General features: G+C 41.1%; 1 protein-coding gene across 1 annotated transcript in view; it reads left to right on the top strand.

Annotated features, from left to right (window-relative positions):
- The window catches only part of elp2 (elongator acetyltransferase complex subunit 2), a gene marked incomplete at its 5' end in the record, with an annotated part of 103,505 nt that extends 90,554 nt beyond the window's left edge, over nt 1-12,951 (top strand). Inside the window, 4 exons of the mRNA XM_084080930.1 lie at nt 448-569; nt 9,097-9,239; nt 10,131-10,247; nt 12,409-12,951. Of these exons, the coding sequence (XP_083937056.1) occupies nt 448-569; nt 9,097-9,239; nt 10,131-10,247; nt 12,409-12,616 (590 nt within the window). The 3' untranslated portion in view covers nt 12,617-12,951. The remainder of the gene's footprint in view (nt 1-447; nt 570-9,096; nt 9,240-10,130; nt 10,248-12,408) is intronic.
- Nucleotides 12,952-13,555: the final 604 nt, after the last annotated feature.

The following is a 13,555-nucleotide window of genomic DNA, read 5'->3' as shown; positions in this document are numbered from 1 at the left end:
TGTACATGCACAACTAAACCTGTTTCTCATTCTCGATTTTAAAGGTAGGGTAAGTGATTTACTTTGGTTAAAATAAGTGTTAAATAGCTCTATATTCTGATAGTACTCATTGCTATAGAGTGTTTGTTCAGTAAAAGGAGTCTCCATGTCTCTCCAGCTCTTTATTAAACAGAACATCTCTCCTGATTGGCTTAAATGTTGTCACCTACCTGAAAATGTACTATATTCTGTTTACTAAAGAGCTGGAGAGACCCCTGTGACCGAACAAACGCTCTGTAGCAATGATTACTGTCAGAATATAATACTTTAACCTTTTTAACAAAAAAGAAAGAAAAAAATATATATATATATATATATTTATCACTTACCCTACCTTTATCTGTACTGTTTTGTTGCTGTTTTGTCATGTTAACGTAATTTGCTTTTTTTTTTCTATGCACCCCCCAGAGCCACACTTCTCCCTGCACACGCACACCTCCAAGGACACGGCCGTGCACAGCCGAATCATCTGGGCCTGCGACTGGAGCCCAGACAGCAAGTTCTTTGTCACGTCCAGTCGAGATAAGAAGGTAAACCACCAGACCATTGCTTATCCCATTAAGACCTGTGGCGATTCTAAGTTTTTTGAAATAAGTTAACAAAACATATTTCAAGTTTTTTCAAAAATAGCATATCTACAAGCTCATAGCGCGGCACCAAGTGCCGCGCTATGAGCTTGTATATCTGCTATTTTTGAATATCCAAATAAATCTAAAGTGACACAGATGCGTTCCAGTTCTTAATGGGTTATTATAGGCTGCTAATTACAATAATACATGCAGAGAATAAGTCGAAAATCGAGAAAAGGCGAGATACATTTTGCCTTCTTCTCCTGTCTGTGGAGAAAAGGGTTATGCACATCAAATGTGATTTTTTTTTTATTATGATGATGGCACTTCACTTCAAATGACTTCAATATAAAATGAAACAAAAAAAACATCAGTCCTGCAGATAATTTGAAATACAATTTATCATCTGTTGCTGTCCATTGCAACTGTTCACAAACCTGTCTTCTGTGAAGTCTCACGCTTCTCAAGGCTTCTACACACATCAAGACATTATGGGACAATAGGGCCGCCAGGAAGCGTCTGTGCCCGATAATCGGTCGCATTTCTCTGCGGGTGTGTCATCGGTGGTAACTGGTAATCAAGGCTATACAGTAGCTAGGCCTGATCACCTGATTAAGTGTGTCGGAGGCAGGATTCGTTGGGAAGGCGAGAGAATTTCACTTGCATTTGCAGCACCAGGACAGCACGCACAGAGAGAGAGAGAGGGTGAGAGCGGGAGAAAGGGAGAGAGAGATCACTGGTTAATCCATTAAGAAAAATAGCAGATATACAAGCTCATAGCGGGGCACCGAGTGCCGCGCTATGAGCTTGTATATCTGCTATTTTTTTTTAAATCTTGAAAAAATGTTTTTTTGATTTTTTTTTTCAAAAAAACGTTAGGATTTAGAAAACATTTTTAAGAATCGCCTCAGGTCTTAATGGGTTAAACCAAAACACCAGCACTGAGATTGGGAGATCAGTGTTCGTGTTTAAAAATGGGACCCAATGCCTCCCTGCTTGGCACTCAGCATCCAAGGGTTGGATTGGGGGGGTTAGTCCCTGCAACTTACTAGCGTCATGTCCAGGGGGTGTACTTGTACATCAAGCCTGCCTCACTGTAGGCTTACTTGTTCATGGCAAAAACAAAATCACAATTGGTAAGATGACAGACAACCTTCTGTATTTGTAATGGTCGATATACTGTAGCTCCTATTGGGAGTTTTGTGCGCGTGTATGGTGACACATCAGAAACAACAACAGAATGGTTTACTACTCATCTACTGGCAGCAGTGGGAACGGAGCCACTGTCATGAGAGCTCACAGCCAACGGCCCTGTTAACTCTATGTCTCTGTTAACTCTGTGGTTCTGTTAACTCTATGCTTCTGTTAACTCTGTGCTTCTGTTAACTCTGTGCTTCTGTTAACTCTATGCTTCTGTTAACTCTATGCTTCTGTTAACTCTATGCTTCTGTTAACTCTGTGCTTCTGTTAACTCTATGCTTCTGTTAACTCTATGCTTCTGTTAACTCTATGCTTCTGTTAACTCTATGCGTCTGTTAACTCTATGCTTCTGTTAACTCTGTGCTTCTGTTAACTCTATGCTTCTGTTAACTCTGTGCTTCTGTTAACTCTATGCTTCTGTTAACTCTATGCTTCTGTTAACTCTATGCTTCTGTTAACTCTGTGCTTCTGTTAACTCTATGCTTCTGTTAACTCTGTGCTTCTGTTAACTCTATGCTTCTGTTAACTCTATGCCTCTGTTAACTCTATGCTTCTGTTAACTCTATGCGTCTGTTAACTCTATGCTTCTGTTAACTCTATGCTTCTGTTAACTCTATGCTTCTGTTAACTCTATGCTTCTGTTAACTCTATGCTTCTGTTAACTCTTAGCCTGGTAAACCCTCCCTCCGGAAATCTCATTTCCATTTGATTTCAGGAGTGAGTCTGGCATGTTTGCCCATTGTGGGAGTTTCCAGCGAAATCACCAACTAACCGCGCCTATCAGCGTCGGCGCTCATCATTCTGTGATTGACAGCTTACGTTGGCCAATCAGGTGGCGAGTTCGAGTGAGCCCGAATGAAGCAGAGTGCAGCCTGAGTGCCACCGACAAAAGACTAACGGCAGCCATTGTTGTTGTCCGAGTGCCTTCACTTCTTAGTTTCGTTTTTAAAACGATCTCAAACTTCTTTTGTGAGGCACGGAATTTACTATTAAGATATCGTTTGGATAGAATGTAGTTGTTTAACTTCATATATGTGGTCAATTAATCATGACAGAGCCTATTTAAAAATATAAATTCAGAGAACCGGGAGGGGCGGGCTGTGACACGCATGTATCCCAATAAGGCAACCTATTTTGGGCATGGCCATCTCAAAAGTCCCATTGCGTCATATTAGTGACGGAGGTGGTAAAAATCCACTGCAATTGGCTGAAGGGGAAAAACGATCATTGGCTGAAGGGGTTGTCAGTCAACGGTATTACTCCCGCCCAACTCCAGCCCACAGCCAATATTGCAGAATGAGCAATCATGCCAGAATCACTCCTGAAATCAAATGGAAATGAGATTTCCGGAGGGAGGGTTTAACAGGTTAGTTAACTCTGTGCTTCTGTTAACTCTATGCTTCTGTTAACTCTATGCTTCTGTTAACTCTGTGCTTCTGTTAACTCTATGCTTCTGTTAACTCTATGCTTCTGTTAACTCTATGCGTCTGTTAACTCTATGCTTCTGTTAACTCTATGCGTCTGTTAACTCTATGCTGCTGTTAACTCTATGCTTCTGTTAACTCTATACTTCTGTTAACTTTATGCTTCTGCTAACTTTATGCTTCTGTTAACTTTATGCTTCTGTTAACTTTATGCTTCTGTTAACTCTATGCTTCTGTTAACTCTATGCTTCTATTAACTCTATTTCTATTACAATTTTTCTATTCAGAAATAGCAGATCTACAAGCTCATAGCGCGTGCAGAGCTTGTACTGTAGATCTGCTATTTTTGAAAAATCTTGAAAATGTGTGCAAATCTTTGAATATATATATATTTTTAAAGTGAACATTTATAACTCAAAACTTTGCTTCTGGGGGGTTCTGCAAATGTCTTGTAAATCCTAACAGTTTTTTGAAAAAACTTATGTTGCTATAATCAGTGGTGCTCAAACTTGTTCATGTCCGCGGACCCCCATCTCAAAATATTTTGTTCCAGGGACCTCCCCAGAAGCAAAGATTGGAGTTACAAATGTACAAATGTTTGAGTTACAAATGATTTGAGTTACAAATATATATTCAAAGATTTGCACAAATGTTCAAGATTTTTCAAAAATAGCAGATCTACAAGCTCATAGCGCGGCACTCGGTGCCGCGCTATGAGCTTGTAGATCTGCTATTTTTGAATAGCCCAAATATATCTTAAAATGACACAGATGCGGTTCCGGATTGAATGGGTTAATGTCAGTCAATTATACTTAAAAAAAAATATATAATATAATGACGTCCACTTTAAACACAGACACAGTGGCATAATTTGACACACTTGACCACGACACATTACTAGAACTGGAAAAGCGGCTTCCTGACACAGTGCTAAATTGGTTTGAAGCAGATTTAAAGGGCAGGGGACCTATACTTTGTGTCTGTACACATCTGAGAAGACAGAAACGACACGCAGACAGAGAGAGCCCCAAGGCTCCATTGTTCTCGGCCCTGTTCTTTCAACATCCACAGTACACCATGGATCCCACTGGATCAGATTATGGAAAATAACAAAAAAAAAATCACATTACCATAATTATGCAGACGGCGCTCACATTTACATAACCTCATTACCAGGGGACTATGGTCCAATGGAAGCACTGAATCAACCACTGGATATGCCAGAATATTCTTCACTTAAAAAAAAAAACGATAAAACTGAAGTCATTGTTTTTGGAGCCAAGGAAGAACGATTAAAAGTGAGACAGTGCTCAGCTTCAATCTGTAGGAAAACACACACAATGTAAGCCAGAAATATTGGTGTAGACATGGACTGAATTTCAACATCCACATTAAGACGATTACAAAGTCAGTCACCTTGAGAATGTACTGTATCAAGGATTAAATGACTTACAGGTAGGGTGAGTGATATTTTCTGATTAAAACAAAAGTTTTTTTTGTTAAAAGGTTGAAGCGCATTCTGATAGTAATCATTGTGTTTGTTCAGAAACAGGGGTCTCCATGTCTCTCCAGCTCTTTAATGAACAGAAAATACTCAGAATTTCAGCCAATCAGGAGAGAGTACCAATTTATCAGCTTAATTTTGATAGTGTTCCAGTTCCAAATGTGTCTGCTCGTTCCATTGTGTCGTCACTTCCAATTTCACTTGTTTAATTTGTATCCTGAGTTCTCTATCCTGATTGGATGAAATTGGTATCCCCACCTGAAAATGCATGTTCTGTCCAAACATTCTATAGCAATGATTAATATCAGAATATAGAGCTTTTTAAAGGGATAGTTCACAGTTTATTTTGTTCTGTCGATTTAGTCACCCCATGGAGACTTGAATTCATGGGTATTTCTTTGTTTTTGTCGCATTCCTAAGCCAATAATTTGATGACCAGCGGACCGGTAGGCAGCGGTTCCGGTAGGAGACACAAAGGAGACTCTTTGTGTCTCCTACCGTAACCGCTGCCGGTCGTCAAATTATTGGCTTAGGAATGCGACAAAAAATATCCATTCATTCAAGTCTCCATGGGATGACTAATCGATAGAAAAAACATCATTTAGGGGGTGAACTATCCCTCTAACACCTATTTTAACCACAGAAAATCACTGATCCTACCTCTAAGTCCATGAAAAACGGTGTTTATCTTCAGCAGACTTGACTACTGTAACGGTGTCTTTACGGGTCTCCCTATAAAAAAAAGAAAAATCGATCAGACGACCGCAGTTGACCCAGAACGTTTTCTGCTGCTCGAGTCCTCACTAAATAAAGAAAGACCCAAGAAAGTCGATGGTAATATCACTCCAGTTCTCAGATCTGTATCATCCTGTCTTGTCAAAGGCAATTGATTGCAACATATTACAGCTGGTTTGTAAAGCACCGAAACGGTTTAGGGTCGAAAAATATGGCTGACCCTTCTGCTAACATCATGAAACATCCAGACTCTCTCATCACGTCCTCTGGGGACCATGGTCTGCTTTCTGAACCCTCAGACTCAAAGCTAAACATGGCAGTTCAGGGTTTTTTTTTATGCACCACCACATCTGGAAGAAACTCCCAGAAGAACTCTCAGTTCTTTTAATCCATTAAGATCGGGAACGGAATCTGTGTCATTTTACGATGTCTTTGGCTATTCAAAAATAGCAGATATACAAGCTCATAGCGCGGCACCGAGTGCCGCGCTATGAGCTTGTATATCTACTATTTTTTTAAACAATCTTTGTGCAAATCTTTAAATATATGTTTGTTAAAGCGAACATTTGTAACTCAAATCTTTGCTTCTGGGGGTCCCTGCAACAAAATATTTTGAGACGCGGGTCGTGGAAAAATACATATGATTTTGGGGGTCCTTGACATGAAAACAAGTTTAAGAACCACTGATATTATAGCAACATACGTTTTTTCAATAAAAAAAACTGTTAGGATTTAGAAGACATTTGTAGAATCCCCAGAAGCAAAGATTCGAGTTACAAATGTTCGCTTTAAAAATATGTATATTCAAAGATTTGCACAAAATGTTCACGATTTTTCAAAAAAGATTTTGCAGATCTACAAGCAGTGCCTTGCTACGAGCTTGTATATCTGCTATTTTTGAATAGCCCAAAGTATAAAGATAACGGTTAAAGATGGTTCAAATGTAAAATGACAGATGCTTTCCCGGTCTTAGTGGGTTAAATCAATGCTGGAGAATTTTCTGTACCAGCGGCTGTTGCCTGTCGATGAGGAATGGTTGCTAAATTTGATTTGCAGAATGAGCTGGGTGCCTCAAGGTTTTTCAGCCCCAAGGACCCCCTATCTGAGAGAGAGAGATGAAGCAGGGACCCCTTCACTACATATTGTATAAAATTGTGTTGCAGATTAAACAATTTCATAGATAGCTTCATAGACTTGTTTGACAGCACTGTCGACGTGTATTTTGGTGTATTATGAGACATTTAACCACTTAAACCCTCAATACTTAGTAAACTTGACCTTTCACTTTGTACTCGCTCTGCTCTTTTCCTCCCCCTCTACACCAAACCTCTTTGCCGTGTGAGGCTATTTTTGCCTAAAGTTCTCCTCGGAATAGGGATGTTATATATAGGGTTCAAGGGGTTAATCTATATACAAAATAATAATGAAATAAAATCCTATCACACAATTAAGATTTTGCCGGACCCCTGTAGTAACACTGAGAACCCCCTAGGGGACCCCAAACTCCCTGTTGAAGACCCCTGTCTTATTTTCTTTTTTCCTTTATTTATTCAGGGAAGCCCATAGACCAATTAATTGTTTACTAACAGTGAGACTGGATGCGCAGGTGATTGTTTCACGCAATCAATTTCCAACCTGTTGTTTCGGGGTGCGCTAGTTTCAGCACACCCCAACCCCCTCTTGTGTGTTGGCTAGTGTGGCACGTCCTGGCGAGTCCTGATAGAATGGGTTTCATTTAGCGCATACTGGTTGCACGCATACTGGTTCTTATCAGTGTGACGTCGTCTGTTAAGGGGTCTATTGAGAGCAAGCTCTCTTTTTCAAGAACAGGACAGCATATAAAACACATACGTAATGAAGAACGATAACAAACATTTGAATCACATTACAACAGTCACAGATGCAAATACATATAGTGTTACATGAAACAGGTTCAGTAGAGCTGTCAGAAATAATCGATTCGATTACGAATCACAATTCTAATGTTGGACGATTCAGAATTGATTCTCATTTTCCAAAAATCTATTTTTATTATTATTTTTATTTATTTTTATCTTGGATTTTACTTTGTGTGTTTACGTTATTATCAGTTGATAAAACCTTTACAATTATAAAAGCTACGTAAATGTACTCTGCTCTCAGTAGATCTGCAGTAGATCCTGAAATCGTATGTTTTGAATCGAGAATCGTTTTGAATCGGAAAAAAACATGTTTTAATTAAAAAAAAAAAAAGAAGAATCGGAATCGTGACCCCAAGAATCGGAATCAAATGGAATTGTGAGATAGCAGACGATTCACAGCCCTACTCACTATTCAGTGTGTCCTCAAGAAGCACCCTAAATGTCTCTAATCGAGACCAATCGCACCAGTTTCAGAGAGACCAGAAGTTTGTTCCATTTGTGTGGAGCATAATAAAAAATGCTCTTAGCAGACACACCATTCTTTTTTCTCTGACCTCTCAAAGACAGTAAGTGAGGAAGCTAAAAGCTCCCAGGGCCCCTGCATGGCGTCCTGTCCTGGACAGAGTCATGAGGGTCATTAGACTCTGCTGTCTGGACCCAGCAGATTATCTACTTAGAGCAGGGGTCTTCAACAGGGGGTCCGGGACCCCTAGGGGGGTCCTCAGAGTTACTACAGGGGGTCCGCCAAATCTATGTGAGACAGAACATTTATTCTCTCTCTTTTTTTTTTACACTTACCACTTGAACTCCCTATTCTGGTGGGAACATTCACCGAAAATAGCCGATCTACATGCTGACAAGCTTGTCAGCTTGTAGATCAGTCTGGTACCTGTTCTGTTCAGACTGCCTTAGGCTGCACTGAACCACCAGTCTAATGCAAAAACTGTGTGTGTGTGTGTGTGTGTGTGTGTGTGTGTGTGTGTGTGTGTGTGTGTGTGTGTGTGTGTGTGTGTGTGTGTGTGTGTGTGTGTGTGTGTGTGTGTGTGTGTGTGTGTGTGTGTATTTGCATGCACCAAATGACTGCCGATCTATTAGCTCACAACGTGTGGCAATGTGACACGTTTGGAAGCTTGTACATCTGCTGTTTTCGACACCGGCACACAACTAAGTATAAATCAGGCCTTCAGGGCAGTTTTCTGAAGGGTCTGTGTCCTGCTATGGGACAGAAACCTCCCCATCCCAAAATATTTTCGTCCCCCTCCCCTATATATATATTTAAAGATTTGGGTGCTCAGGTGGAGCAGTGGTAAAGTGCCTGTCCAAATCGCCGCAGAGGTTTTGCGGGGTTCGAATCCACCGTGGTGCATCTTGGCTTTGTGGATGCGAAACACAATTGGCCCGCTGTTCGGGGGAGAGGAGGGAAGCACACAATGCGTCACCATGAGATGCATTGTGAACTTGTAGATCTGCTATTTTCAAAAGATGTTAATACACTTGAAAAGTTGTGAAATGGGACATTCTGCATAATGTGTACTTTCTTCTTTTGCTACTTTAAGTACATTTTGATACCAATACCTTTGTACTGTGTGTGTGTGTGTGTGTGTGTGTGTGTGTGTGTGTGTGTGTGTGTGTGTGTGTGTGTGTGTGTGTGTGTGTGTGTGTGTGTGTGTGTGTGTGTGTGTGTGTGTGTGTGTGTGTGTGTGTGTGCGCGCGCGCGTGCTCAGGTTATCGTGTGGGGCCCATGCAAGTCCGTTGTTGGGGACACCGTCGTCACCCCTCCAGAGATCCGTCCTAGTTCCTCCATCTTGGACGTGGGTGACTCGGCTACGGCTGTAGCCTTCTGCCCCCTGCTGTGCTCCGATCACAGGTGAACGCACGCACACACACACACACACACACACACACACACACACACACACACATACACACATGCACCAGTAAAACATGGATCAACTAATCAGTATTGGGCCATCAGATCTTTGTCAACGTATGACATGTGCAACGTGCCAGATAAGTGTGATGATGATGATGGTTTCATACAAGTGGTCAATTTCCCCCATTTCCCCCTCGGAGACTAATTACAGTTTTTATCTCATCTTAATTGGCTTTGCCTCTATCAGTAAAAATGTAAATGGGTCCACAGAGGGCGCCGCACAAATCAACAGCCAACATCTTGGGCTGCTTTACATATCGTTGCAGTCGGGCAGAAACCTCTGACCTCCATATTCTAACTTTTATGTGTTTTTTTTCCCCCTGTAAATGAACACCCTACTTCCTCAGGACCTCAGGGCTTTTTTTGTGTTATCCTTTTGCCATTGCTTGTCTAATTGTACTTGCTGTACTGTTTACAATTAGGCCTGGCACAATGATTACATAATCGCCTAATCACAATTATTTGAGATAATCACACTATTTTTGCATTATCGTCATAATCGTTTCCATGTTGAAAAATGCATACATTTTCAAAGATTTTCCAAAAATAGCGTTGTAGATCAGTTGTAGATCAGCTATTTAATAATTTTTTTGAAAGAATAAAATGATGAAATATGTTAGTAATTTCTGTGTATACTTGAGTTATTTGTCATATCTGCCCTGTGCATTTTTTTATTACGAAGCATAAAAGGCAAACAGAAATAATAGCCCTATTTACAATTTGTTAATAAAGTATTCAATTAATCGTGTGTGTGTGTGTGTGTGTGTGTGTGTGTGTGTGTGTGTGTGTGTGTGTGTGTGTGTGTGTGTTCGTTCCCCTCCCCAGCTACCTGCTGGCAGTGGGCTTGGAGTGTGGCAGGATAGTTCTGTACAAGTGGAACCCGGACCTGCTGGAGGCTGCCGGAGGACAGGACTGGAACCTGTGTGGAGAAACGGACCCCGAGTATCCTTAACCCATTAAGACCTGGAACTGTGTCATTTTTAGATTTGAGCTAAAAAGCATTATTTTACACTTTGGCTATTCAAAAATAGCAGATATACAAGCTCATAGCGCGGCACCGAGTGCCGCGCTATGAGCTTGTAGATCTGCTATTTTTGAAAAATCGTGAAAATGTGTGCAAATCTTTAAGCGAACATTTTTAACTCAAATCTTTGCTTCTGGGGGTCCCTGGAACAAAACATTTTGATGGGGGTCCGCGGCCAAATACATATAATTTTGGGGGTCCTTGACATGAAAAAGATTGAGCACCACTGATATAGAAACATACGTTTTTCAGAAAACTGTTGAGATTTAGGAGACATGTAGAATCGGCTTCAGGTCTCTTAACTCACACTCTCTCTGTGTGTCTCTCTCTCTCACACACACACACACACACACACACACACAGAGTTCATGTGAAGTGCAGTATTCCAGAGTATCATCCACAGACTGTTTAGTAGCAGCAGTCTGGTACCTGTTCTGTTCAGACTGCCTTAGGCTGCACTGAACCACCAGTCTAATGCAAAAACAGTTTGTGTCTAGGTGTGTGTGTGTGTGTGTGTGTGTGTGTGTGTGTGTGTGTGTGTGTGTGTGTGTGTGTGTGTGTGTGTGTGTGTGTGTGTGTGTGTGTGTGTATTTGCATGCACCAAATGACTGCCGATCTATTAGCTCACAACGTGTGGCAATGTGACACGTTTGGAAGCTTGTACATCTGCTGTTTTCGACACCGGCACACAACTAAGTATAAATCAGGCCTTCAGGGCAGTTTTCTGAAGGGTCTGTGTCCTGCTATGGGACAGAAACCTCCCCATCCCAAAATATTTTCGTCCCCCCCCCCTATATATATATTTTAAGATTTGCACACATTTTCACGATTTAGTTTTTCAAAACTAGCAGATATACAAGCTCATATCCCACTGGTTCTATACTGTAGATATACAAGCTTGTATATCTGCTATTTTTGAATAGACAAAATAAATCTAAAATTACACAGATGTGTTGCCGGAGTGAATGGGTTAAAAATCCATCCATCTTCAACTCCTTCTCCAGGGTTAGGTTGCAGGGGGAAAAGAGTTCTAGCAGAGAGCTCAACAGTTCCCATTCTCTTTCTCTTATCAGCCTTTTTTTTTTTAACTTTTTTAAATGAAAGTCCATCCATCCATCTTCACCTGCTTCTCCAGAGTCGGGTCGCAGGGGGCAAAAAGTTCTAGCACAGAGTTCCACACTTTCCCTTTCTCTTTCCAAGTAACATTTTTAAAATAAATTTCTTAGGTCCTTGTGTGGGTGCCAGTGTTGATTTCATCGACTAAAACTATGACGACAAATGTTCGTCGACTACCTTTTTTTTCACTGACGCTATGATGACTAAAACTAAGACTAAATATATTGACAATTTTGTCAACAAGTAAAAACTAGACTAAACTGTTAATGAGGGACGAGTGGAGAAGAGATCCAGTAGAACTAAAAGACAAGTCATTTTATGTTTGGTTGCGCTCGGATGTTGCGCTCTGAAAATAGCAGATCTACAAGCTCACAACGCGTCGACTAAATCAACTGTAGATTTAGTCGACTATAATCTTATTATATTTAGTTGACTAAAACGAGAAAAACCTGAGAGAATATCTGTATCCATTTGGACAGATTTACTGTCCAAAAATTAACAGATTAACTTTAGCCAAAAATAGCATATCTACAAGGTCACAGTGTGAGCTTGTAGATCTGCGGGTCAATTGTGATGGATTGTGGGCCAATCAATTGACTAAATTGCGGGAGAAAAGGGGGGTAAAAAGAAAAAAAATCGTTGCGACTCAAGTTGAAGGCTTGGAGTCCACGTCACGACTATAACAACGACCATGGGTTTCCAACAGGGGAGCCGCCAAATCTTTTTCTTCTTTTTTTCATTTACCACTTGAACCCTAACACCCGTATTCATCCCTATTCGCCGAAAATAGCAGATCTACAAGCTCACAACGCGTCACACTGCTAAGCTTGTAAATTGGCTATTTTGGCTTATAATAATGACATGGCCAAAATAGTGATGCCGAGATACTCTAGGGTTTGGCTTCTTGGGCCCATCTGCGGTGTCCTTGTTGTTTTTTTCCTTCACTGAACCTCCTTCTCGCAGACAAAGCCACACCCTGACGGTCAAGAGGCTTCGCTGGAGGCCCAGGGGGGGCCGGGCGGGCACAAGAGGCCTCCTTGAGGAGACGAACGGAGACGGAGGAGAGAACGTCAGCGAGGAAGAGGAGGAGGAGAAGTCATGGGTCCAGTTGGCAAGCGCCGGCGCTGACCACTTTGTCAAAATATTCAATGTAGACCGAAGGGGTCTTTAAACTGGACGTGGCCTGCCGTCCGGTGCGTTAGTCTCGCGTAGTCAGACAACTTATTCCACACTCTCTGAATGCCTGTATAGAGTCTGGAACTACACATCCCGAACGCCGAGAAAGGAAGTCGTCATCTATTCTGTTTTCCGTTCACGAAAATGTATTTTAAAATATCTTTCCATTTTATATTTTTGAATTTCCATTTTGGATAAGCAGCAAGCTATGTAGGCTTCGATTATTTTTGATTTATTTGGACAAATTTGCGCGACTGTTAAGACGAAACATCCTGCTTTACCTCTCGGATCGTTTTCTTCCGTTGCTTCCAGACTGTAATGACGGAAGCATTTGAACATTGTGGGGAGGCGACAGTCTGGCTCAGCGAGACTATACCTGGTGCGTGGGGGGGCCGCAGTGCAGGGTCCGCCTGTCTGTTGCACCGCGGCAGTGTTGATTTCGTCGACTAAAACTATGACAAAAACTGTTTGTCGACTACCTTTTTTCATTGACGAAAACTGAATAAGAACTAAATAAAAACTAAGCTATGATGACTAAAAAGAATACTAAATATATTGACAATTTCGTCAACAATTAAAAACTAGACTAAAATGTTAAGGAGTGGACTAGTGGAGAAGAGATTCAGTAGAACTGAAAGACTATGCTTTATGCTCGGGTGTTGTGCTCTGAAAATAGCAGATCTACAAGCTCACAACGTGTCGCGCTGCGACGCGTTGTGAGCTTGTAGATCGGCTGTTTTCAGCACGCAACCAAGCATAAAATCAGCCATTACGACGCCATCAAGGCACCGCCAGAATACATTTTAGTCGACTGAATCATCTGTAGATTTATTTGACTATAATCTTATGATATTTAGTCGACTAAAACTAGACTAACAGTAAAACATTTAAGATGACTAAAATATGACTAAAATTAAATGGAATTTGATTCGAA

This window comes from Gymnoscopelus microlampas, assembly GCF_963454915.1.
Source record: "Gymnoscopelus microlampas genome assembly, chromosome: 15".
NCBI classification, from domain to species: domain Eukaryota; kingdom Metazoa; phylum Chordata; class Actinopteri; order Myctophiformes; family Myctophidae; genus Gymnoscopelus; species Gymnoscopelus microlampas.
This window is presented reverse-complemented; position numbering and strand designations above follow the sequence as displayed.